At 51.7% G+C, this 27833-nt stretch overlaps 1 protein-coding gene across 5 annotated transcripts; it reads left to right on the top strand.

Annotated features, from left to right (window-relative positions):
* Window positions 1–3456: 3456 nt before the first annotated feature.
* On the top strand, window positions 3457–26727 carry LOC144727945 (sodium-coupled monocarboxylate transporter 1-like). Of its 5 annotated transcripts, none has more exons than XR_013587458.1 (17): window positions 3457–4719; window positions 7488–7636; window positions 9388–9453; window positions 12369–12420; window positions 13461–13528; window positions 14178–14332; window positions 15221–15361; window positions 16181–16310; window positions 17108–17196; window positions 17448–17569; window positions 19149–19216; window positions 19378–19464; window positions 20116–20330; window positions 21411–21514; window positions 21941–22035; window positions 22966–25843; window positions 25931–26727. XR_013587458.1 is itself a non-coding variant. In XM_078607085.1 (16 exons), exons 1-16 carry the CDS (start codon window positions 4512–4514, stop codon window positions 23062–23064), a joined length of 1848 nt encoding a protein of 615 aa, XP_078463211.1. In that variant the 5' UTR covers window positions 3457–4511; the 3' UTR covers window positions 23065–26727. The 5 variants fall into 5 exon arrangements, 1 of the variants encoding a protein (XP_078463211.1); XR_013587457.1 differs by having other exon boundaries at window positions 25911–26727; XR_013587456.1 differs by having other exon boundaries at window positions 22966–25863; window positions 25911–26727.
* The last annotated feature ends 1106 nt before the right edge of the window (window positions 26728–27833 follow it).

Below are 27833 nucleotides of genomic sequence, written 5' to 3'. Positions count from 1 at the left end.
TCACTCGAGCAGCTGCATTCTGAACAAGCTGGCGTCTGCACAGTACTTTGCTCGGTATCCCAGCCAGTGAGGCGTTGCAGTAGTCGAGTCGGGGTTACACAAAAACATGGACCCGTCTCTACGAGTCAGCAGGTGACAGGAAGCGATGCATTCTGGCAACATTTCTCAGGTGGAAAAGGGACATGTTAACCACCTTATATATATGTGCCTCAAAGGACAATGATTGGTCAAACTGAACACCAAGGTTTTTGACCTGCCATGTGGGACTGACATCAATCAACAAACGAGGTGAACCATTTTATAAAGATGCAGAGGGGAGCCGATGAATATGGCTTCCGTTGTGTCGGCATTAAGTAGCAAAAAGTTTTAGCACAACCATGAATTCACTACTGATAGTGATGCCGATAGCGCAGAAGAAGCTATTGCATAGTCTGGTCTTAACTGGATATAAATTTGCGTATCATCTGCATAGCAATGGTAGGAAAAACCAAAATGTCGGAGCAAAATATCCAATGGTGCCATGTAGATGCTAAAAAGTGATGAGCCAAGAAAATATCCCGATGGGACACCACAGAGAACTGGTCTAATTGGTGACTTGAAGCCTTCGTTTGAGACGAAGTACCTACGTTACTTTAAGAGTGATCCCACAACAAAGCTAGGCCAGAGATCGCCATTTAAACTTCTAGTTGCTCAAGGAGAACTCCGCGATCAATGGAGTCAAAATCTGCGCTTATATCGAGTAGAATGAGGAGGCTGACAAAGCCTTTATCTGCTAACAAAAGTTAATAATTGACCACCCTTAACAGAAAAATCTCGGTGCAATGAGCAGGTCTGAACCCCGAAAGTGATCAAATATATCGATTGAGGCCAGGTGCTTATGTAAATGAGTGACCACAGCTCTTTCCAGAATTTTTGACAAATACGGAAGGTTAGATATTGGGCAAAACATTTCTGGGAGCTCAAGATAAAGACCCGGATTTTTTAAAGTGATGGTGACTGCAGCCATCTTACAAATGTCAGGAGCTGTGCTGGTTTTGAGGGAGCTGTTGAGAAGACTGAGGATTCACGGCCTCAGCAGAACGGAATGGTCCCGTAGCAGCCTTGAAGGGAAGGGATCCAGTGGACCGCTGGTAGGTCGAGAGACAGCAAATAAAGAGATGAGTTCTGCAGTTGAAATTACGGAAAACTCGGTCAACAATGTGTCCTCGAACTGAGCTGGAGGCAAGTGCGAAAGAGAGGGAACGGAGGGAAGAGAAGGTAATTCGGGCCGGACAATGGAGATGTAGTCATGAACAAACTGTTGCATTTTAGTACAGAAATCAGCAGAGGAGTGGCAGATTACATTTGGTTCCTTATTAAAAAGTTCACTGATACAAGAAAATAAGGTCCAAGGTTGTTAGCACTATTTGCAATGTGACCAGCAATGTAGGAGCATTTATGGTAAGAAGCTATTATTTAAATATTTGATGATGAAGAATAGTGATGGCCACTTTCTCCAAGCACGTTCTGCTTAATGGACAGTAGATTTTTGTGCCCTCAATCTTGCAGTGGACCATGGCGAAGGGCAATGGGAAGATATTCAACAAGTTCGGACGGGAGCCAAATAAATCACGATCTCTGACAGAACAGAGTTATATAATTGAGCAGCTTCTTCAACGGGAAGCTCGCACGCATTAGCTGCAAAAGCCTCAAATGAGTCCCTGGTGCGGTGTGTAAATATCGCTACTAGGGAGACAAAGCCCGCCTGGAGTGGTACTGGCCACCCACCCCCTAACAGGACTTGCCCCAAAAGTCTGTGAAGGCTACATGGGAGATCTTTGTGTTTGTCCACGCGCTGTGAGTGGGCTTCTTCAGGAACTGAATTAAGCAAAAATTGAATGCCCGAATTGAAGGATTCCATCACGCTTCGCTTCAAATCGTATTGCGTGTGCCCTGTATGCACTGACCGCGGGTGACGTCTGTCGTTCACAGGCTTTAACCCTGCGCATGCCGGCAGGTTCATTACGATTATGACCGAGCAAAAACATATAATTCACCGAACTTTGCCTAACCTACAAGCAAGCATCGCTATTTAAACACTCAGGTATAAGTGTATCTGAAAGACGCCTGTATACGGACGCGTACACACAGACACGAAAGAGATCGAATGCTCCATCCTGGAAGAAATACGAATACACAAACCTAACACCGCAAGGGGACAAACAGGCGCGCGATCAGACACCGATCTCCCCGTTTGGCCTTTCACATCGGGGCGAGCGCTTTCAGCCAGCACCTACGAGGGGATGGATGGATAGCAGCACGCCCAGCCGCCTTTGTCTTCCTCGTGGCGATGTTTATTTGAAGATGAGTCAACCTAAGGGAGGCCCAGACCCCGTTCAATTAGTCGCCAATGTATATTGGTCGTGAGCGGATGAACCCGGGGCGCAGGCATCGTAGCGCAGCGCGCGAACCACTGCGCCACGGCTGCACACACACACACACAAGACAAAGACCTCCCGTATAGCCTCCAACAGACTGTCGGAGCAGGTGCTGTTAGCGAGCAGCACCTTTGAAGGCCGGCGCGGCACACCATGGAGGTGGTTGCCAACGCCGCTCCCGGTCGGCCGCCTTTGTCTCCCGAGTGGCGATGTTTACACACCGCACCAGGTACTCATTCGCGGCTGAGTCTATCGAAATTCTGACACGGTCACGGACACACGAATTCACAAACGCACAGACACACGCTCACGATGCGGACTTTGCTATGCACAGATTGGCAGCAGTGCTGGATTATCCCAGTAGCACAAGTAGCTACACAAGTTGCAGCTACACAAGTAGCTACTACACATGCAGCTACTACACAAGAATCTACTACATGTGTAGTAGCTACACATGTAGCTACTACACATGTAGCTACTACACATGTAGCTACTACATATGTAGCTACTACACAAGCAGCTACTACATATGTAGCTACACATGTAGCGACGGGGCCCGCACGTTCAAGGTCTCCGCTCTAAATTCTTTCAAGCTATTAATTCCGGTTTAGTGATTCTGCACTTGCTCTATTACTATAGCACTATACTGCCTTCAACTTTTATGAACGACTGGGTGTTTAACGTTAGCGATTTGTCGTATTATCTGGTTGTATAGCAAATGAAAAAATACAGTAACTTTACTATGCAAGTTAAAAATGTATGTGTTTTAATATTAATGTATTTTTTTATTTAGGTCCTCTTTATAACATCATGCTACAGGCCTCGCACTCGCTCCATCCGGCACTGATGAGCAGTCCGCTCGGTGTTACCGCTGTGCTGATGAGGCGAGGTCGGCAGGTGTGGCACGAGGTGGGGTGACTTCAAGTCGGGAAGGTGATGGGCATGTAAATGTTGGCCGAGGAGCGGGCGTGGTGGGGAGGGGCGGAGGGGGGAGGGGGGCAAGTGGCGCTGGCTGGAAGTGGCCTCGGGTCATTGGCGACCTTCCTCGCGGGTATTTAACACGCGGACCACGACCGCAGTCGTAGTCGTCGTAGGTTCGCTGCGCAAGATCCTCCGCGTCCATGCCAGGGAGTCGTCAGTCGCCTTCCCTCCATCTCTCTCTCTCTTGATCAGCGGCGGGAGCGCGAGTCGCCTCCTCGCTGTGCGGCTGCTCTCGCTGCGCTCCTCGGGGTCACGCGCGGCGGAATCTCGGCGCGGTCCCGAGCCCCGTGCGTAAAGTGACAACGACATCGGCGACGTCAACACCGTCACCATCATCATCATCGACATCATCGATACCGAGGCGCTCCAACGACATCGACAAACATCGGCGACGTCAACTCCATCATCATCATCATCATCGACACGCTTGCAGATGCGTGTCTTACGATAAGAATGATGTAAATGTTATATTCGTATGAAACATCGATATAACCGCTATATAATTATAATCACGACGAGAGCCGCAGCATTTTAAAAGTGGATAACCGCGGACGCCGGAATATAAAAGAAAGAGCACATATAGATAATCATCGATCTAACGGGCAGACACGCGCGCTGACGCTCACGCTCTCGACTCCGCTTGTGCGCGCTGCCTGTCGCAGGCTTCGTGGCTCGCACGCATTCGTGGGGAACTCTCTCTGCCCTCACCCTCACCACACCGCTACCCTAGCCATCACCAAGAACGAGACATCACCACAATCAGCACCGCGTTATCAATATAACCACGACCAACACCTCATGACCAACGAAATCACAATCGATACCTCATCGGCAAGATCACCATAACCAACTCACCGTCACCGACAAAACCTCCACGGCCACTAAAGACCCGACGAGCCTCCCCACTGACCCTCGTAAACCTTGGGAGGGGGGTGGGGGGTCCTAACCATCTCGTGTCATCTCGTCGTGCGGACCGCCCGCTACCGAGAGCCGATCACACTCGCGATCTAGAGGGACACTCAAGGGAGCTTCCAGAAGCCGAGAGACACAGAGAGAGAGAGAGACGCAAACAGCAGCAGCAGCAGGAGCCAGCAGCAGGAATCAACGGCGAGGATGGACGACGGAGACTTCCACTCCCGCGGCGCGTTCGGCGTGTGGGACTACGTGGTGTTCGCTGCCATGCTGCTCGTGTCCACCGCGATCGGCGTCTACTACGCCGTCTTCGACCGCTCGCAGCAGACCGCGGGCGGCTTCCTGGTGGGAGGCCGCCAGATGTCGGCAGCCCCCGTGGCGCTGTCCCTCACGGCGAGCTTCATGTCCGGTGAGTGACCCCTCCGCTACCGTGCGGGCACCCCGCATGGGCCCGCTGTCGCTGTCGGCATTCTCATCGTCGTCACTGTCCTCGTCGGTCATCGTTACTGTCACCTTCGCTATCGTCGTCGATTGTTACTGCCGTATTCGTCATCATGAGCATCATCATCATCATCATCAATCGTTACACTCATCTTCATCATCATCAATTAGTACTGCGATCATCATCGTAATCAATCGTTACTGTCATCATCATCAATCGTTCCTTTCATCTTCATCATCCACATCGCTGTTATTGAGATTATCGATATTGTCACTTAATTATGTGAGTTATTGATCGTATCGATAGTGCAGTCATTATTAATTCCATCATCATCATCAGTCGTTACTGTCGTCATCATTGCTGTTACTGTAATCAACATTTTTTTTTACATCATGAAAACTGTTATCATCACGGCAGATATTGATCATCACTACCATTGCTATTATTGCGATTATGTTAATGTTGATGATGATTATTTCGCCATAATGATATACGCGATCATACTCTTAGTTCTTTCGGTAAAGTTACGTAGGTAAAAAATGAAATTAAAATTAATAAAAATAAAACAATAAAAATCACGACGTTTCGGAGGCAACACAAGCTTCCGTCTTCAGGTGAAAGAACTAAGAGTATAAATCCTTGCAGTCACGAAAGCTTCAAATCTAGAAATATACGCGATCATTCTACTCATTTTGGTTCTTGAATAAGCATAATAACAACATATTTAAACACATCGAAAGTAATGAGGAGTAGCCCTTAAATGATCAATGCAACTTAATGCATTTTTTAGTAAGACTGTGGCCTGAAAATATATATAATCAGCGACGTTTCGGGTAATGGTCCTACAGAACATATTCATATCACATAGTCCTATATTGTAACCTATAGGAGAGGCGTTGCCAGTCGTAATAGCATGACATAAAGAATCATCTTGGCTGATGCCGCCGTGATTACGGTCACCTTTATGAGTGACACGGCGTGGTCAAGATCAGCAGTTGGGCCATGAACACGCGAGTTTGTGATCCCTGCACCCACCCCCTCAACCCACCCCCCTCCGCCCACCCCACCCACCCACCCCCCTCCACCCACCCCCCTCCACCCCACTCCTCACCGCCCCGCCTGTCATCCCGGCCCCGATCCGTGTTCTCCGACTCGATGAATCTGCTCCTAAATCTTTCCAAAGCACTTCGACAGGAGTCGGCAACCGACATCACAACACGAGCCGTTTATTTAGAATTCGGCAACTCAAACTAACTGAATATGTCCAGAGCCGCAATGCACGGTGGTGGTGATGGTGGTGGTGAATACGCGAGACGGTGGTGGTCCTTCACAAAGAACGCGTCACCACGGCGCAGTCCTTCAAGAGCCACCGCGTGCGGCTTTGGAGTCAGAGGCTGCCGGCCCCTGGCCGAGATTTACAAAAAGGGCGCGGTGGGTCAGCGTGCTGCGATGGTCATAATGAGTTCGATTCCCGTCCACGGCGAACATCAGAGACGAGAGATATCTCCCGCGTCTTCACCCGAACCTAGACTAATCAGCGCGGCGAGTTCGAGCCAGAGCTGTGGCAGCCAACCGTCATTCAGCAGTGGATTAACAAAGGACTGTACATTAATGATTGCATTAGGGGGAGTTTATTTACAAGAGGCGTTTACACATTGCAGATAATCGTGCGTTTTGCGTCTTTTTTTACACGACTTTTTGCAAAGTCGTAATTTAAACACAAATTATCTGCTGCTGCGTTGGGCAGTGATGCACCAGCACAAAGAACACAACAAACAAAACTCAACACATTGGTCAATAACGCCGTGGTCTTAAAATAAAGTATATAGATATACAGGGTGGCCTAAAAGTAAATTAAAAATTGATTATTTTCTTTTACGAAAGACGAACGAGATCAATTAGTGTGTTTATGTGTGTGAACGAAGGCAGCTCTCATCGTCAGAAAAGTCCTACATTAATTTTCCAATGAAAACGCATGCATGCATCGATGTTCATTGAAGTCAATTTAAACATTTGTCAAAATAAATTATTTAACCCTATGTGAGACAAAGACGTCCGGGCGTGGTACTTGCCACCCACCGCTTCATGTGCCGTTCATGCCATTATCTGTGCTCGTGAACAGCACGACTGGCTACCTATTGTACACTCTCATCGTTGTCACATGCCCCTACTGGAGATCTATGAAAGAGCCCTTCGTAGCTCATCGGACTTCTCCTACAGTCTGAATAAACATTCTGACGGTCTGTGTTTTCCCCCTCTTTCCTCCTGATGACGATCGCTTGTGTTGTGATCGAAACGTCGTCGTTTTTTATTATTTTATATTTATTATTTATATTAATTGGTACCTATCTACGTGACTTTACCGAAAGACCTAAAGAACATACATTTCTGCAGTCACGAAAGCTTTAAGTCAAGATTTATGTTTTATTTTGCCAGGTAAAGCCACTGAGCCTTTCCTCAGAAGCGACCTCGCCGCAATTTATTACTCAACGAAGTGGGCTCTTCACGTGGGAATGTAGAGCAGCCAAATACTCTAAACGCACGTTTTTAAATGTGGAGGGAAAAACCGGAGGACCTAGAGAACATGCAAACTGCAAATGCACAAGCGTGAGGGTCGGGATCGAACCCACGACCTTCTGTATACCAGGCGAGGGAGTTAACGTCTCGTCGCCGCCGTTGCGCCCACGGTGCTAGACTCGCGTTGGGTGTCCGCGTGTTGCTCGCGCGGCGCGCAGGGGTCACGGTGCTGGGCACGCCGGCCGAGATCTACCGCTTCGGGGCGATCTTCTCCTGCTTCTCGTTCACCTACCTGCTGGTGGTGCTCGCCACCGCCGAGGGATTCCTGCCGGTCTTCTACCGCCTCGGGGTCACCAGCACATACGAGGTGCGCCAGCATCAACATCATCATCAACAACAACATCATCACCAACAACAACAACATCATCACCAACAACAACATCATCATCATCACCAACAACAACATCAACATCATCATCACCAACAACATCAACATCATCATCAACAACAACATCATCACCAACAACAACAACATCATCACCAACAACAACATCAACATCATCATCATCACCAACAGCAACATCAACATCATCATCACCAACAACAACAATATCAACATCATCACTGTCGTGATCGCCAGCATCACCATTGCTTAGCTATTCTTCACCGTCATCATTGCCTGATCCTGAAAGCTGCCGATCTCAGAAGGCGAAGCAGGTCTTAATCCTGGTTAGTGCTTTGCCATGCAGGTGTCTATGATGGTGGGGCTGGCCGCGAGGTCTTTTGACTGTGGTCTTGATGACGGCCTCCACCACGCCGTGTCGACCACGTGTGTGGGGGGGGTGGGTGTTGAATGACCATACTTCACCACGCTGCTGGTCGGTGCGGCAAAGGGTGCGCACAAGACCGGTCCTGGCATTCACTCGCGGTGCGTCAACTACAATGCCACCGCTTTCCGCCCCAACTCATCTAGCCAATACGACTAACTTCATTAAATAGTTAAAATAATAAACCGTTTACAGGTATGTATGGCGCACGTATGGACATCTCTCGTCATAGACGCAGCGTAACGCGTCTCGCAATGGCTGGTAGTTCAATCAATGGGCAAGTTTCTCACATCCACCCGTGCCCCCGCGCCTCTCCCCACCGCCCACCCGACGTCATCGCGGCGCGGCAACAGAACCAACAGCCTGTGCCCGGCGCGTCCTTCACGCCGGGCCTTCCACACGCGAGCAGCACGTGGCCGTGTCTCGACGTCTCTCTGTCGCCTCCGTCTGAATGAGCGCCACTGCTGGGGGCGTGCGCGCCATCGCGTGCGGTCACAGATTGTTACCCAGGAGGGGGGAGCGGTGGTGCAAGTGGCTACAGCCCTGCTGCTGCTGTGACCCCGAGCAGCCAGGAATAACACCAGCGGGAGTGATCTGAACCGGCCCTGGGCCCTCATTCCCGGTCCTTTACGTAACCCAGCGTGGTGAAGTATGGTCGAACAATCCCAATGACCGACAACCGCGCAAGAGGCCCCTCCGAGTGAAGCAGTGAGTTGACAGTTTGCTCTGCACGAGGAATTTGGCGGGGAGCAGAGTCAAGGGGGTAATGGAGGGGAGAAGGTAAAGGGGGAAGATAGAAGAAGATAAAAAATGGGGAGGGTGATGGAATATGAGCTGAGGCATTGGGGCAAAGCGTCGAGAGAGAGATGAGGAGGGAGGAGGAGGAGGAGAGGCAGGAGTAGGCTGCGTCAGGGCCTCAACGCTGCTGCTCTAGGGCGGAACGGCGTCTGTTCTCAAAGTGGGCGGCGGTGAGAGGGGAGGGGTTTAGGGTCGGGGGGGGGAGGGTGGCTACGTATAAGTCACGTATCGATTATTATTATTGACAAGCGTATCAGTCATATGGCATCCTGAGCCGCCAGTGACAATCTTTCGTACACAACGGATATCCTGGTCATCGACATGGTAATGTGGACATTCTACCGTTGACTCAGGAGCGCCAGTGGAGACGAGCGATGTCGCTTGGGCACACTTCGAGATGCTCTTTTGTCTCACGGCGACGTTGCCGGGAACGACGACGACGACGCGGCGCGCGCGTGTCTGTGTCTGTGCTGCCTCTCGTCCCCGATCGCAGTACTTGGAGATGCGGTTCGGTCAGTCGGTTCGTCTCTGCGCCACCGCGATGTACATCGTGCAGACGGTGAGACAACCCCGCTGTCAATCACCCCCCCCTACGCCCTCCCCACCACCATCCTCGCCTCGCAGCCTGCATCCCCACTCACCCCAACACAGCGTCGTGGGATGCAGCTCGCATGAACGACGTTATGAAAAATTAAATTATTAATATTAACCCACGATTGTCTAAGTATATGTAACTATTGATATATACATTTTTAAAAGCCTTAACACACTTTTGGGGCAAGTGCTGTGCTGTACCCAATGTAATGTACCCAATGTAATGTACCCAATGTAATGTATCCAATATAATGTACCCAACACAACGTGTCCCGTAACCGCCACCACGTGTGCAGTAATGTGTCGCTGAGTTCGCACGCCCCATTGGGACCAGCCCACGGCTCCTGGAAGGGACTCTTCAAAGCTCGCGCCACTGGCTCTCAGAGCACCTCGACGCCGTCAGGGTCACGAGCGAAGGCATTTATGGGCATTGTGACGCGCTACTTCCGCATGTTATGTAACCGGGGCTATTGTGATTTACGGGACCTTTGCCAGTCATTCCACTGCGGGATTAAGACCCTCCTTATGGTGTGTTGGGCATTTGGGGGGGAGGGAGTTAATTGACCATACTTCACCACGCTGGTCATTGCTGATTGGTGAAGGAAGGGATGGGGGAGAAGGTTGGAGCAATGGCCCATTGAGAGGACACTCGCCAATGAATGTGACATCCGTAGCCGGGAATCGAACTCAGGTGGCCGGGTTTTATAGCGTACAGTATAGTGCTGTAGCAACTGCGCTACCACTCCCACTCAACGCGGCTGCTGCTGCTGTTGCCTTCAAGACATTGGCCGATGGGAGCGCAGTGCGAACTCGTGCACGCGGACACAGAGGTCAGGGAAACACACAGGGTGGCCCGCATTTGGTCATAAATTTTATTTTAACAAATCGCATAGGGATTTTTATTTTTTTAATGGACAATTATTCACACTGATTTCCATGAACACCAATGTATGACGCACGAATACATTTTCTTTTGAAAGAAATGTAGGATTACAGATGCAATCTTTGAACCGTTCATCAATTTTGTTTTTCATGTTTTTTTCCCTCAATTCATCAGGTTTTTGGTCGAGGTTAGTATAATAATTGCGGGATTAACGTCGACGCGTCCATTACATTGCGTTGCGTGAATACATTTAGAACGTGGGCAATGCAGTTTAAATTTAAATAAGCTGATAGATTCGTAGCAAATTCCACAGTTGAGTCAAGCAGCTCTGTTGCAAGAACGATGAGCACAGCTCAGTGGACAGGACATCAGAGTCATATAGAGATGCATAGAGTTACATAGAGACTCACAAAGTTGCATCGTGATCAGGTAGCGTTACACAGAGATCCATCATGTTTCACAGCGATTCGCAGAGTGACACAGAGATTCACAGTGATACAGATATCCAAAAAGTGACATGGACATCCACAGAGTTACGTAGAGATCGATGGACTCAAGAGTCGGACTCAGCTGGTAAGAAGGCCCCGTTCAGCTAAGTAGCTCTTCTGTTACCAGGACTACAGCCCAAGACTGTCTGCAGTGGCTATCATTGCAGAGTGGAGGGGAATGTCCTAACTTAACAAGAAGTAACAACAGCAATAACACATGGTTTACCGCCAGCAGTTGTCAAACAACTCGTGTAACACACGCACAGGGCACCAGATAGCGAGAGAAGAAATTCCGCATTGGACTGTGGGCAGTTACTCTATTGGTGTGGAAACATTTGCATTTGAAGACGTTGAGTTATCTTTGACAATGCGGCATTATAACCTTCCCCCTGCTGTCATGATAACCCCTGGTTATCACTGAGTGAAGTTCAACTTCGTTGATGTAGGGGTCAAGGTTAAAGCTGGATGCGTTAATTCAAAGTGTGCGCGACAGGTCTGGATTTAAGAGCTAACTGATTAAGAGAACTGTAAACATGGGGGGGGGGGGGGGTCATGGGAGGGTGGCGCCATGGTAAGCGCACGACGCTATGAGCCCCACGTGGTAAAACAAGCAGTGGCGATATTTATCCGAACCGGTTTTGCACCCTAGGTCCTTCACAAAACCCCGCACTGACCAGTGTGGTGAAGTATGGTCAACAAACACCCCCACGACCGCCGCCAGGGTATGTGTAGGCCTTCGTCCAGCAGTAGATTTACAGAAGGCTCTACAATTAAAACGGCATGACTGTGCGCTTTTTCTCCTTCTACAAACAAAAACGCCGCACACGAGTCGAGAGTGACCCTCGTACCCTGCAGAAGGCCCTTCCAGAATAACAGATAACCATCGCACTCCCCTGCAAATAAGATAACGACACAATGGGTATGGACACATCCAACTCGGCAATGTGCTCGGAGTGCATTGGTCAGTGCTGGTAAACATTGCCGATGCATTTGCGTGAGTTCACCCCGAGTGTAAAGATTCTGGTGGCAAGCGCCATCAACATGATTGACGTCGTGTTGATGTTTGGACAGCGGTGTGGCTATCGAGTCAGTGTGCAGGCGGTGATGTTGCACCGCACTTGACCCCCCCCCCTCCGGGCGCCGAAGAGGAGGGGAACCGTATAGGGGACCTCACTTCATTCCGAGGTGCACCCCACGGCCCGTGCCTAGCACGCGCGGTCACCATATGCTGAAGTCAAGCGGCGCCACAGGCCTGCAGTGTCGTCACAGGACTGCCAATGCCAACTAATTGCATTGGCACGTTTTTTCGTAGCAATTTTAGTCAAGAATCAACTTTGTTGTTGTTATTTTGTTCTGAAAATTTCTGGCAACGCTGACAGAAATCTTGGTGTGGGCACCTCGGGTCCTTCCAGCTAAAATCAAATGTCCGTCGTTGAATTCCACCTGCTTGAATGTGCTCTCACGTGGCACGTGACTCAGCACGTGTTGTGTGTCTGCGTGTGACCGCAGATCCTCTACACGGGCATTGTGATTTACGCACCGGCTCTCGCGTTAAACCAAGGTAACGCAGCACATTCCAGTCTGAAGTGTTGTTTGGGGTACACCAGGTGGCAACCAAAGCGACCGGGATAAGTCTCACCTGGGGCATTACCATATTACTATTCGATGGCAATAACTCGATAATACATTTTATATTAGCATTGTGATTAATATAACGCCCTCTAGTGGCTGGAGGGGGTGGAGTGACCCTACGTTGTCACCAGAGGGCAAGTATGTATGTTGAACTTGAACTTCGTACGATGAACTTCTTTCGAAGCCAGCCGTGCTAATCGGAGGTGCGGGACAAGGGCAATACACTTGGTGCAGCAACATCCCTTGTTGTATTGTACTATGGTACGTCTATGCGCCCCGCCCGTGTTGACTCGAACTGACCAGCATGGTGAAGTATGGTTAAAAACCCCCCTAATCCCGCAGTGGACTGACAATGTGACGTACGTGTGCATTAGTCCATGGGCCAGAGCAGAAATCGGTGCCACTTAACGCAACCAAGATTGAGTCGTATCAGTGTAACTTGTACGGCCAAAACGAGTTCATTACTTCATAACTCCACTCATTTAAATTCGTTTCGTTTACGTAATTCGCGATTATTGTCGACATCGGGCAATTGGAGCCTCCCACGTTACACCACCTCGCGTGGTACTGAAGCGTGCCATATCTGGTCTGGACTCCTGGACCCACATGTACACCTGGGCGTTTGCACACACACAGGCGCGGGCACCTTTTTACGGGCCTGTTACTCACTATACGCCACTATTGGTGTCATTGTTTATTGGCCTATTTGAAAGAAAAAAGAAATGGTCACCAGATTTTTTTTACAATTCTAATTGTCACTCCATGATGTAAACTGGCCCTTACTCGCCACTCTGCCTCTCTCCTCGCTATGTACGTGCTATGAAGAAGGGCAATTGCCAGAAGCGTGGGCTAATATATAGTGGGGAGTGCTTTGTTCTATGAAGGCCAAATGCATCGAGTCGGTATTTGCGGACGCGTTGAGTCGTGCGGACGAGCGCGCTGACGCGCGCCTCTTGTCGCCGCGCGCAGTGACCGGCTTCAACCTCTGGGGGGCGGTGGTGGCGACGGGAGCCGTGTGCACTCTCTACTGCACCCTGGTGAGACGACGACAAATACAAAGACCCCCCCGATAGCCTCCAACAGACTGCGGGGGCAAGTGCGGTTAGCGAGTAGCGGCTATGAAGGCCGGCGCGGCACACAAGGGAAGTGGGTGGCCAATACCACGCCCGGCCGGCCGCCTGCATCAGGTACTGTACTCTCACTTTGAGGCTGAGCCGACATAGGGGAGGCCCATGACTGATTCAGATATTCCGCCACTGATATTAAGCGTAAGCGAGAATTGTAGCTGAGTGCGCTCCCCACACCCTTGGCGAGACCACGCACGCACGCACGCTTGTACTGGTCATCCGTGACAAAGAGCGCTATGGCTCACTTAGTTTAGTGTACATGGCTCGCAAACACTGAAACCTGGACGTATATAATAAACACAAATGTGCCATGCGCTAGAGCAGTGTTCGTCACTTATGTTAAGAGGGAGGCCACTTTCGCCAATAAGGCGTCAGAGTGAGGGCCGCCACACCGCCTGGAAGACAAAGTCTTGCAATCCTGTGTCGGGGGCCGCACTGAAGGCCACTCCAGGCCACCAGTGGGCCCGCAATGAAGAGCACCGCGCGAGAGGAAGCAAGGAGGAGGAGGAGGACGAGCCCCGGGCCCCGTCTGCTGTGCTGTGTGCGCGTCGCTCCGCAGGGCGGCCTCAAGGCGGTGGTGTGGACGGACGTGTTCCAGTGCGGCGTGATGGTCGCCGGCTTCATAGCCGTCATCGTGCAGGGCACAAACCTGGCCGGAGGGATCAACGTCGTGTGGGAGCAGGCGGCCAACGGGAGCCGACTCAACTTCTGGGAGTGAGCGCCGGCGCGCGTGCACACACACACAGACAAAGTTCCCCCGTATAGCCTTTTACACACTGTTTGGACAAGAGCACCTATTATTATTATTAAGGCCAGCATGGCACGCGAGGGAGCGGGTGGCCAGCACCGTGCCCGGCCGCTTTTGTATCCCGAGTGGCGAAGTTTGCCCACCACTGCTCCAGGTACTTAATTCAGGGTGAGTGGACCTAGGGGAGGCCCAGGACAGGTTTAGATACTCATTGCTGGTTCTCTGCTTCGTGGAACAGCTCACGGGTTGAATCCCTACCTCGGATGCAGGTTATTTGTGTACCCATCCTCTTTGGCGAGAGCGTACCTCTGCTGAGTGGTGTTATCCAAAATAAATTAAGCTATTTTATTTTACCAGAGGCGACTCGGCCACAGATAACGAATTTCTCATCGAAGTGGCTTTTATGATCAACATCACACGTGGGGATTTATAGTCGCAGTCAAATAATCGAAGCGTGCATTGTTTCTAAACGTGGAAGGCAAAACCGGAGTAACTCAGAGAACAATCCACGCCACCAACACGAGGAGAAAGAGAACACGCGAACTCCAAATATCCACGAGACATCGTCAGGGTCTGGCATCGAACACACGAGCTCCTGCATACCAGGCGAGGGAGATAACATCTCCCCACCTCGAGATGTGAGGATGGGGAGAGGGATTCCGAGTGGGGGTGGCCACACAGATGGCACGTGATTTACGGGAGGCACATGCACACACACACAAATACATGGCCCGTAGATTGCAGCTTCAAATCTTCACTGATCTCACTTCACTCGCTCTGGTTCCCATCCCCTGTCCATTGACCCCCCCCCCTCTGTCCCCCACCCGCCCCGCCCCCCCGGGCCACCCCTCCAGTTTCGACCCGGACCCGCTGCGCCGCCACACGTTCTGGACGATCCTGGCGGGCGGGTGGTTCACGTGGCTCGCCGTGTACGGCGTCAACCAGTCGCAGGTGCAGCGCTACATCGCCTGCCGCTCCATGGTGCAGGCCAAGCTGTGAGTGAGGCTGCCGCCAGGGCTCGCAGCGAGAGACAGCGCCCCCATCCGTAGGGAGGGGGAGGTGTTCACGGGGTGGGTGCCACATTGTGTTTGTGGCGGGCAGTGTGTGAATGGGGAGCAGGGGGGGGGGAGTCATGAAATAACAGCAAAGGCATGGGAAAGGAATGGAGAAACGGGACCAATAGGGTCAGGAAAGACGAGGATTGGGACGAATCAAAATCAGAATGTTTATTTATGAAGCTCTTTTTCACATATGTCCCGTAGGGGCGGGTCGAAAAGTTACAACAACAATCAACAGCGACCAGTCACTGCTGATGTAGAAGGATCCCGACGCTGCTGCTGCTTCACGGAGCAGCGTCTGTTCCCCCAGGGGGCGGGGAGAAGGGGATTCAGAGTGGGGGTGGCCACACAGAAGTCACGTGGTTGACGGGAAACTTGAGATGTGTAGATATGGATTGCAGATGCGTGCATGCTTGTCCTTGATATACCTTCACTAATACGCATGTGTGTGGCGCTGTATGGAGCGGCGCTGCAGTGGTTTGCGTGCTGGACTACAAACCAGACAACCTGGGTTTGATTATTGCTCACAGATAACATCAGTCGCGAGTGATGTCTGAACTGGTCATGGCCCTCAAATGGGGTCCCTTGTGCGGTGGGCAAACATCGCCACGTGGAGACAAAGGCGACCGTGCGTGGTGCCGGCCACCGACCCAACCACCCACTCGGTTACCGTGCCGGCCTTCATAGGTGCTCGCGAACAGCACTTGCCTGGAAAGTCTGTTGAGGCTACATGGGGGGATCTTTGTTTGTTTGCAGGGCTCTCTATTTAAACCTGGTGGGGCTGGTGTTGATCCTGTGGTGCGTGGTTCTGTGCGGCCTCCTCATCCACGCCTTCTACAAGGACTGCGACCCCTTCACTAATGGAGAGATCAGCGCCCCCGATCAGGTACGACACTGGGTAGAGGATTCAGCAACGACGATGCTGTGGTCAGCTCGTAACTTTTTTTCACAACCGCTTTTCCTGAGTTGCTCACCACCAGGAGTAGCAAGAACTCTACCCCCAGCATGACAATACATCCTGACCAAAACCTTAGCTCGAAAATTTGTAGATGTTTTTTCTCCCACGTGTAAACCGTCGTGCATTGGCTGAGAGTACCTTAATATGTAGAGGACCGCAGAGCTTGAAACACTGTTTGTGCCGGGTCACCATTTGGCTACTGCGACTGCTGCCTTCTTGCTGGTCTGTGCTTCCTCCTCCTGGCGCCTCTGAGTCGTTCTTTATCTCACTGAGTCGTCCTCACTGAGTCGTTCTTTATCTCACTGAGTCGTTCTCACTGAGTCGTTCACTCTCTCTCTTCGAGAGCGAGTGAACACTGCTCTGCAGCGGCGCGTTACGAGTTGAGACCGCCAACTTATTATATTCATGAGTGTGCGTTTGGGGAGCGGTGGTGCAATGGTTCATGCACGGTGTTACAAACCCGGCGATTCGGGTTTGATTTCCACGAACGACCAATAGCAGTGGCGAATTCAGCTTCAAATGAGTACCTGGAGCGATGTGTAAACATCGCCACAGGGGAGACAAAGGCGGCCGGACGTGGTGCTAGCTACCAACCCCATCGTGTGCCGTGATGGCCTTCATAGGTGCTCGCTAACAACACTTGCCCGAACCGTCTGTTAAGGTTACACGGGGGATCTTTGTCTTTGCACGCGCGTGTGTGTTTGTAACCCCCCCCCCTCCCCCAGGTGCTGCCCTACCTGGTGGTCAACTTGTTCCGGGGATACCCCGGGCTGCCCGGTCTCTTCGTGGCTGCTGCTTACAGCGGGACGCTCAGGTGGGAGACACGCGCACGGCACGCGACACTCCATCTGTACACGTGCACGTATCGCACACGCGTATCACACACGCGTATCACACACGCGTATCACACACGCGTATCACACACGCGTATCACACACGCGTATCACACACGCGTATCACACACGCGTGTGTGAGCAGGGGTTTGTTTCAATCCGCTGCTGTGCGCAAACTCCCCCCTCCCTCCCTCCCTCCCGCCCCCCTCCCCTCCCCCTGCCCCCACCCCAGCACGGTGTCGTCCAGCATCAACGCCCTGGCCACCGTGACGCTGGAGGACATTCTGAGGCCTCGGCTGCCCTTCCTGCGCGGAGCCTCCGAGAGGAAGCTCTCGTGGACCTCCAAGGGCCTGAGTACGCACAGCAAGCACACGTGCACACACAACGACAACACGTGCACACACAACAACACAACAACAACAACACGTGCACACACAACAACAAGAACACAACAGCAACACGTGCACACACGACAACACGTGCACACACAACAACACAACAACAACAACACGTGCACACACAACAACAAGAACACAACAGCAACACGTGCACACACGACAACACAACAACAACACGTGCACACACAACGACAACACGTGCACACAACAACAACACGTGCACACACAACAACACAACAACAACAACACGTGCACACACAACAACAAGAACACAACAGCAACACGTGCACACACGACAACACAACAACAACACGTGCACACACAACAACACAACAACAACACGTGCACACACAACAACAACATGTGCACACACAACAACACAACAACAACACGTACACACACAACATAAAAAATACTGTCACCATTTGTCACTAAGTGGCGGGGATGTCAACACTGCGCCCGTGCCAGGTGCACTTTGAAACGATCACGTGAAGTGTCGACAGCTCACTGCTGGCAGGGGTTACGGGACAGACCCAGGTTTCATGAGTTCACAGGCTGAGATGGCTGGCTAATGCACCACTTGCGCGCCCTACTGTGCAAAAAGACAAAGATCCCCCGTATAGCCTGAACAGACTTTTGGGGAAAGTGCTGTTAGCGAGTAGCACCTATGAAGGCGGTGGTCCACCAGCCCCGTGCCTGGCTGCCTTCGTCTCCCTAGTGATGCTGTTTTACACATCGCACCAGGTACCCATTTTTGAGGCTGAGTCAACCTAGATGAGGCCCAGGACAGATTCAGGTAATCGTCACTGGTGCTAGCCGTGAGCGGGAATCGAACTCTGCTCGCCAGATTCATAATTCTGGACGCTAACCGCTGCACCACCGCTCTCCTGCTGTACACATACGTTCTTGTTCGCGAGTAGGTGGACATTCTGCGTTATTTGTTAATAAATTAACAGGTAACCCTCGATTCATCTCCGCACAGATATTTATATTTTTTTTAATTTTCAGGTTCAGGAAACCCATCAATTGGTTACAGATTCGTAAAAAAAATTACGACTTTTCAACGATGGATTTCGATGTTGAGATTTGCTGACAAGAGCGGCCATCACCCATGCAGTGTTGGGGGCGAACGAGCACATGGCAGTATCAGGGCTCGGTTCTCTCCGTGACGTTCATGCAACGTTAGGACTCTTTATGAGTTGGCGATCTCCTGTAGTTGTATTCTTTGGGATGTGTACACAATTATAGAGCTTGATGCACTGCCCTCTGCTGCCCACAATGTACCCCCACAGCCGCCTCTAACTCAGTGTTCTTCATTGCAAGGCCACTGGTGTCCCCTGATGGGCCTGAGTGCGACCCCTGGCGCACCACATCGTAGATGGCCTTAATTCGACCGAGGCCGGAAAGGCCAGGCGACGACACGGAGAGTAACACTTTCATTTAGTTTACGATGACAAGGTGCAATGAAGGGAACGACAACGATGAGAAGTTACCGACCTAGCAGCGTGACTCTGCGTGCTCCGTGCGTGTGCCAGGTGTGTTCTTCGGAGGCGTCTGCATCGTGATGTCCTTGGTGGCGTCGCTGTTGGGGAACGTGCTGCAGGTGAATGCGTCGCACCCGCAGCACGTCGCTGCCACGCGCATTCTCTCCCTCGTGCTCCGCGACTCTTCCTCGGGGTCGTCGGTGACTGGATTGTGACCAATCACCTTCGCGACAGCAGCGTTCGCCTCTGCGTGTATATTTGACTGTGTTTGTGTGTACAGGCCGCGCTAAGCATCCTGGGCATGATGGGAGGGCCCTTGCTCGGACTCTTCATTCTCGGAATTTATTTCCCGTGGGCCAACGAGTTGGTGAGTGCACACACTGCACCACACTGCACCGCACCACAATGCACCACACTACACCGGACCACACCACAGCATACTGCACGGCACCACACCGCACTGCACTGCACCACACCAAACTGCACCGTAACATCGCGTACCACGTGCACCAATGACAAAACATTGAATTTCACATCCGTTGCAATGCATCAGTAGGATCACCAGGCAGGGTTTCTCCAACTTCGGTGCTCGCGACCCCCCCCCCCCACCACGCTCCCCATTCATATGCAAATTAACTCGTTCCACTGTGCACGCGCCCGATAATTGTTTAGCACGTGGGGGTCTCCAAAAACGCATGGGAAATTTGGACAGGGCATTACACCCACCCCCACCTCCCCACCCACCCCCACCCCCCCGATGCTATTTCCTGGGCCAGGACCCAGGAACTCTACGCTACACTACTGGGTAGTGGGAACACACACTGTGCTTGTGCCAGCAACTATGAATTGGGGAAGGAGGAGAACAAGTCATGTGGGGAGTCAGTGTGCACGAGCACCCAGCTCCGTGCTCGGACAGCGAGCTCCCTGGGCAGGACACTCACGACACCCGCCCAGCTCCACGGCCCCATCACCAGCTGCAGACCGCCGCACCCGTGACGTGCCTCTTCGCTCCTGGCAGGGTGCGCTGGCTGGGCTCTTCGTGGGGCTGTTTCTGTCCCTCTGGGTGGGCATCGGTGCCCAGCTCTACCCGGCCCTGCCCATCAAGACGCGACCTCTACCCCTGACCACGGCGGGATGCAACGTGATGAGCAACTACACCACAACCATAGTCACCCCGACGGGATTCTCCCCGACGGGATTCTCCCCGACGGTGGCCGACGTTGTAGAAATGCGGTGAGTGATGGATCACCGCACGCTCGCCCTTGCTCGCCCTTGCTCGCCCACGGTCGCCCTCGCTTGACCAGTCTCACCTCGCGTGCGACTGAGCCTCTCTGAGGGCGCTCTATCCCATAGCGGTGGATTGACCAAGTGTCCTCAGTGGCTCATTTAGCCAGCATTCTTAACCTTTCAGTCACTTCAAGAATCAATGGCAATCTGTGGACTTTGATATGCAATTTAATAATGATTGTAAAGTGCCTTGGACTAAGGTGCGATACAAATATAGCACCAGATTTATAAACACTCGCACTTACGAACCAGATTATTTGTTTTTTACATTGACTTTAAACGCGAACTCACACTTGCAAATTGAACCGCGGAACTAAATTGTTCAGTTCAACGATCCTCCACTAGACGTCATGAGTCAGCCTCGCGCTGGGCTTCCCCGAGGTCGACACACACGTGGGTGTGTGTGTGAAAGGGAGCGGTGGCGTAGCGGTTAGCGCGCTGCGCTACAAAACAGGTGACCCAAGTTCGATTTCCGCTCATGGCCAATACCAGTGACGATTATCTGAGCTGGTCCTGGGCTTCCCCTAGGTAGACTCAAACTAAAATGAGTACCCGGTGTGATGTGTAAACATCGCCACTGGGGAGACAAAGGCGGTCGGGCGTTGTGCTGGCCACCCACCCCCTCGTGTGCCGTGCCGGCCTTCATAGGTGCTCGCGAACAGCACTGTTAAGGCTGTACGGGGGGGGGGGATCTTTGTCCTTGTGTGTGGGGAGCGGTAATGTCGCGGCTAGCGTGCTCTACTATGAAAGTGGCTACCTTAGTTTGATTCCTGCTCACGGCCAACACCAGTGACAAAATTATCTGAACCGGTCCTGGGCCTCCCCTAGGTCGACTCAGCCTAAAATGAGTACCCGGTGTGATGTGTAAACATCGCCACTCGGGAGACAAAGGCGGCCGGGCCTAGCGTTTCGTCACAAACTCCCTCATGTACCGTGCCAGCCTTCATAGGTGCTCGCGAACAGCACTTGCCCCAACAAGTCTGTTCAGGCTATCGGGGAGATCTTTGTATTTGTCTTGTTCCCCAGGCCGACCATCGCCGATGAGTGGTACTCCATCTCCTACCTCTACTACAGCGCCGTGGGCTGCATTGGAGTGGTCGTCGCCGGATTCATCGTCAGCATCATCTCAAGTACGAGTCCCGTGTGCACGCACGCGTGTGTATGTGTGTGTACTTTCTTGTGTACGCGTGTGTGTGTACGTATGTGGAGTATTGGGAGCGGTAGTGCAGCGAATAACACGCTACATTACAAACCCGATGGACCCGAGTTCGATTCCCCACTCAAGGCCACTAACACCAGAGACGATTGTCTGAACCGGTCCTGGGCCTCAATCTAGATCGACTCAGCCTCAACTGAGCTTCTGGTGCGGTGTGTAAAAACATCACCACTGGGGAGACAAAGGCGGCCGGTCGTGGTGTTGGTCATCCCCCACCCACTCACGCGTCGTGCCAGCATTCACAGGTGCGAATAGCGAACAGCACTTGCCCCTCAAAGACGTCTGTTTAAGTTTATACGGGGGATCTTTGTCTTTGTGTGTGTGTGTACGCGCATTGCAGGTCGTGGGCGGGTGCGCCCCGTCAACTCGCGTCTCATCCACCCGCTCGTCCAAACCCTGCTGCGCCTGCTGCGTGTCCACAGCCTCACCTACACGGTGAACATCGCCCCTCTCCTACATCTCCGCGCGGTCTACACGCGTGTGTGTGTGTGTGTGTTGAGTACACGTGTGCGTGTGTGTGCGTTGAGTACACGTGTGTGTGTGTGTGTGCGTTGATCCTCCTTCGCACCGTGTGTGGAGCCAACCGTGCCAATCCGAAGTGGGGGGGGGGGGGGCAACAAACGAAACACAGAAAAGCCGTTCTCAAGAAATGAGTTTTCAATCTGGAAGATTTCAAAGTGCATAGTTCCCAGTGTCTTCCTCATATCGGAGGGAAGAGCGTTCCAGACGGCCGCACATGCGCCTCTGAAAGCGCGCCATGCGGTGCCCTTCTTCCTGCAGCGACGCGTCGGTGGTTGTAGTTGTTGTGAAGAGTGAACTGTAAAAGTGCGATTTTGACAGACCTCACGGAGGCTAAGCTGAGTTGAGCATGGCCACGTGTTTGGAAGGGCGACCACCACGCGTGACGAGCGTGTGTAGTAGCAGGTGTCGTGGGCAGCAGAGGGCAGTACAACACAACCCACTGCTGCCCTCGACTTCTCCCGTGAGCGATACGGCGTGTGAGAGGATTTCATCCTGCAGTGGGTTGTCAAAACGGCTGGGCATTAATGTATCTTCTTATTAGCGCCACTTTCCCCCGCGGTCTATAAGGAGAGGGGAAGGAAGATCCTGGGAACTGGTGTCGGCCAATCTGTTTCAAAGACAACATATATTAATTACCAGAGCACGTTTGTTTGCATGTTCACCACAAGTACGTGTGGTTAACGCGAACTTGATTCCTTGCCTCGATCTACATTTGGTGTTTGAACATCTTAACACTCCCTGTGTTATTGGCAGAAAGTGTAAAACCTATTCTTATGTTGTCATAGATCCTGGGACGTTTGGTGATGTCGCGTTGCACGCGTGTGGCCGTGTGTGGATCTACAGGACGAGGAGGAGGGCACGGAGAAGGAAGATGCGAATGGATTTGCGGAAAAAGACGGCATCCCCCCAGCGGACATCGCCCTCCGCAGCACCAAACTGTGACGGACGTCCATCACAGTTCGCATATGGGGGCGCTCCAAATGTTCTCTTTATGTTTTTTTTCTTTTGACAACGATTCTTCCAAAAGGTGACGTCCAAACGAGCTCCATCGCCGGCATTGTTTTTGCTGTTGCGTCCGGGTGTCCGTAGAAGTATCATTCTTCTTCTTTTTTAAAATTAGACAGCGATATTCGCTAAATTCATAAAAAATACAAAGACAAAGATCCCCCGTGTAGCCTTAACAGCCTGTTGGGGCAAGTGATGTTAGTGAACAGCAACAAATTGAGGCCTGCAGGGCACACACGGGGGCTGGGTGGCCACTTGGTCGCGTCGAGATGTCGTCACGTGATTTTCATATCGAAGGAAAGAGAACGCGCACGTTATTAATGGCGCCTCTTGAACTGTTGAGAAACGCTGAGCGGCGCTAGGGCAGGACGTGTCGCTCGAAATGGGCTCACGACAGACGGTCACAGATAACGACGGAGTGGGTGCGGACGGAGTGGCAGCCAGAAGGTGGAGCGACAACATCGGATAGCGCGATGGATCAATGCGTCATCGCAGCAGCGTGCCCCCGTGGCTACACCGCCACGGGAAGGAGAGCAGAGTCGAGGATGAAATGAATGGGAAAAGAGAAAGAGATGGGAAAGGGAAGAGAGGAGAAGAGAAAGAATGGGGAATAAGAGGAAAAGGATGGAAAATGAACTGAGAAACGGGAGGAAAGGGGTGAGGAGAGATGAGCAGAGGGTGGAAGATGGTGCACGGAGCAGCGTCTATTTTCGCAGGGGGTGGCGGGGAGAGGGGGGACGGATTCAGAGTGGGAATAGCGGCACAGAAGTCACGTGATTGACGGGAAGCCTGAGCTGGTTGAGGTACAGCTTGGTGAAGCCATGAATGGTGAAGATGTTGACAATACAATATCCACATCTCTGATAACCTCACACACACCTGGTATGAGTCTCCCCCGTGGCATTGGCGGCTCGTCCTATCGCGGCTTCAGAGCCCCAAGATGCTCGCCACCACATCGGGTGCGATCGTTTTCATTGGTTGGGCTGATAGCGCTCGAGCCTTGTCGAATATACGCAAGCAGAAGGGTACACAGGAGAAGATGCTGCCATCGTTTCAACCACGCACTTCAACCTGCTGTCTTTCATCATAATTCGTTCATATAAGACGATACCTCTATGGACACCCTGTGTAAGATTTAGATGTGATTTGTCGTCTTATTATGTTTTTCGCTTGTTGGGTTGGAGTCCTGCAATTCCATGAATTGTTGCAATTCAAACTTGAATTCTGGCAACAGCCTGATTATGCTGCTTGTAACTTACCAGCGACACGTGGTACCAAATCGATACGTGTGTGGATCGCTCTCAACAACAACAATTTGCCGTTAGCGCTGCTGAAGCGGTAATATGCCACGATTGTTCATCACGTGACGACTTTATGCATTTGCTGTGTCGGGTGGAGGAGGGTGTAAGACACAACATTTTACTCTATGGGACCTCATCCTCAAAAATCAACTGTGAATCGTGTTGCAATTCAACGTCATGATTGTATTCAAGAATCGATTCAAATTTTAACATTGTGGTGAATGTAACGGCCACTAGTGGCTGCAGAAAGGGGGCGGGTGGGGGTTCACTTGAATCCGCAAACAGGAACAATGACACACCAATTATAACCAACCATGAGCAGTTCGGCACACGCATTTGTGGAGCTTAAAGATCGACGTTAATTTACGACTCGATGCAACATTTACACCTCTGTCTTTAACCGCAAAAAATAACATTGTAAATAAAATGTATATTGGGTGACTGGCACATAACGTGCTGCTCTTCGTAGGCGAGCGATGCAGAACCACGTGGCTTTTGGCTGAGGAAAGCGCCCGTAGAAGTGATGGGCCATAATGGACACCGCACGACTGCGTATCGCTTTTCTCGCTGGCGCTGTACAGCTCTCCGATGCGGTTCTTGTAAAAAAAATTTAATTGTACCGCGGCGTCGTTGAGCACGATACATGTTCGACGTCTCGCTCCATCAACCTGCTGCAGGGCTGTGGGGCGAAACTTCAGACACCGTGCCGAACGACAATGCGGCCACGACCTCGAAAAACACTCGGGCCGAGAGCTGAGGTTCTCCGATTATTCGGTGTGATGAACGATGTCGTCCTGTTCGTGACACCTTTACTCGACACTCCCCAACAGGACACGTGTGCTTACCTTGTGACATTACTAATAGTGCAATGGGAATATCTAAACTATTTCTAAACTATAAACAACCACTTTTTTATTTTATCAGGTAAAGCCGACTGAGCTGTAGCTCTTTTTCTACGGGGTTGAGCCACAGATGATAGCTCAACGAAGTGGCTTGTTACGTAGAAATGTATATCAGCCAAATACTCTCAAGGCATATTTTAATCAGAATGGATGCGGGATAAGTTGTTTGCAAGGAACCACAAACATGTGAAATAGGCTTCGGGGATACATGAAGCAAATACTGTAAGTAAAAGCGAGTGCTTAGAATGCATACATTGTGAGCTCTAATCAACAGTTGCATGTTGTACTGAACTGGGTCAATGTCTGTGAGGAGTCTCGAACATCGTGCAGCGGCAGTGAGTTCCAGTCTGATGTACCGCTGAGTAGGTGAGTGTGTGGGTGAGTAGGTGAGTGTGTGGGTGAGTAGGTGAGTGTGTGGGTGAGTAGGTGAGTGTGCGGGTAGGTGAGTTCCAGTCTGATGTACCGCTGAGTAGGTGAGTGTGTGGGTGAGTAGGTGAGTGTGTGGGTGAGTAGGTGAGTGTGTGGGTGAGTATGTGAGTGTGTGGGTAGGTGAGTTCCAGTCTGATGTACCGCTGAGTAGGTGAGTGTGTGGGTGAGTAGGTGAGTGTGTGGGTGAGTAGGTGAGTGTGCGGGTAGGTGAGTTCCAGTCTGATGTACCGCTGAGTAGGTGAGTGTGTGGGTGAGTAGGTGAGTGTGTGGGTGAGTAGGTGAGTGTGCGGGTAGGTGAGTTCCAGTCTGATGTACCGCTGAGTAGGTGAGTGTGTGGGTGAGTAGGTGAGTGTGTGGGTGAGTAGGTGAGTGTGCGGGTAGGTGAGTTCCAGTCTGATGTACCGCTGAGTAGGTGAGTGTGTGGGTGAGTAGGTGAGTGTGTGGGTGAGTAGGTGAGTGTGCGGGTAGGTGAGTTCCAGTCTGATGTACCGCTGAGTAGGTGAGTGTGTGGGTGAGTAGGTGAGTCAGTGGGTAGTTGCAGGCTGATGGACCGCTGACCGCGAAATGATCAGGTCGGAATGAACTGCCGAGGGCAATCCAGCTAAAAATCCACCTGTTGTGCTGCACTTCTATGCTGCCACATCTATGCTCACCGCATTTAACGGACCTGCACTGATCAGCGTGCATGGTGAAGTATGGCTACATCGCCCCGACGACCCGCACGGCGCGGGGAGGCCCTCATCCAGCGGAGCACTCGCAACAAGACTGCGCCCGCACACGCGCCCTCCAATTGGTGGAGATGTATACGTTGTGGGTGATGATGCGACATCTGGCACAAGCTGCCAGCCTCGCGGTGAACTGCCCGCGGTGCCTGCCCTCGCGATGAATGGGGGCCATGTAAAATTTTATACTTTTTGTATATTGTGCACAACGTGTGTCTTGCTTTTCAATAAATGCTGCGCATCTCACCGGTCTGTGCTTGCGCCGCATCATCAAAACACATCCTTCTCATTATTTGTCATCATTATTATCATTCACCTGTTTGCACATGGACATGACGATTGCACAGCTGTCGCCACGTGGGAGCTGCCTAATTGGGAGCTCGCGAGGGGCCTGATTGGCAACGGTGCATGCTCACCTGGCTGGCGCGTCAAGGCAACCCCACCCACACGCACTCGACAACTCCTCCCCACACCCCCCCCCACACCCGCGTCTCCCCCAACAGCGCGTTCGCCGCTTGTTGCTGAGGTTCACGGTTCGAATCCAGCGGCCGCCCCGATTAATACGTCGGGTGTATGAACCGTTAAAGTAACTACGCCCGTCTGCTTGACAGTGGACGTTAAAGTTCCCGTGACGTCAGACGCTAGATGAAGCGATCGCGCGCCGGCGTCATGGTTTCAGCCATCATTCGCCCCCCCCCCCTCGACCCCCACTGTGAAAATCTTGCAGGACCCTCCTGAAAAAAGAGTCGTGAGACTCGGTGACACTTTCCTGGGCGAACGACCAGAACAAATCATCACGATGAGTCATCCATCACGCGCCACTGATGCTCGCCGAAGCAATTGGGAATCAAATTCAGGTGGCCAGCCAGGGTCACAGTGCAGGACACTCCACCACCACAGCAGGCCTTTCGCGGTTAAAGGGCTCGACGCCCATGTTGTAGATGCGGGAGGTACCGCATATCGCAACGACGTACATCAAAGCGACGTGCAGGGTCGTAGGTGGAGGGGAAGGCTGAGAGGCGACGAGATACGAGAAAGGACGGATGATGCTGTCAGCGACGTAAGTGTGGGGTTGAAGCGATGCAAATCAGGTAGTGGTGTTAATAAAGTGACGACGTATTTGCGAAACAACGTAAAAGGGGGAAACGTAAATCTGGGTATTACTCTGCATATACATCTATTTCCGTGCTGTGGATTTTACGAGCCCAAGTTTTCGCTCGAATAAGCAGCACTTATTAGCGCAACAAACGAACAATTGTAAAGGCAGCACAAGACAGCATGTGGTAGACAGACAGCGTCACTTAGAAGTTAGCATTATAGTTATTATAAATGCATCATTCACATGAAACACC

This window comes from Lampetra planeri, chromosome 27 (genome assembly GCF_965212315.1).
Source record: "Lampetra planeri chromosome 27, kcLamPlan1.2.h2, whole genome shotgun sequence".
NCBI lineage: Eukaryota > Metazoa > Chordata > Hyperoartia > Petromyzontiformes > Petromyzontidae > Lampetra > Lampetra planeri.
This window is presented reverse-complemented; position numbering and strand designations above follow the sequence as displayed.

Bases quoted from the DNA above. Each gene is read 5' to 3' on its own strand.
- LOC144727945 (XM_078607085.1), top strand. From the start codon at position 4,512: ATGGACGACGGAGACTTCCACTCCCGCGGCGCGTTCGGCGTGTGGGAC. The intron at 17,197-17,447 runs GTGGGAGACACG...CCCCCACCCCAG, and splicing joins GCTTACAGCGGGACGCTCAG to CACGGTGTCGTCCAGCATCA. The intron at 17,570-19,148 runs GTACGCACAGCA...TGCGTGTGCCAG, and splicing joins GTGGACCTCCAAGGGCCTGA to GTGTGTTCTTCGGAGGCGTC.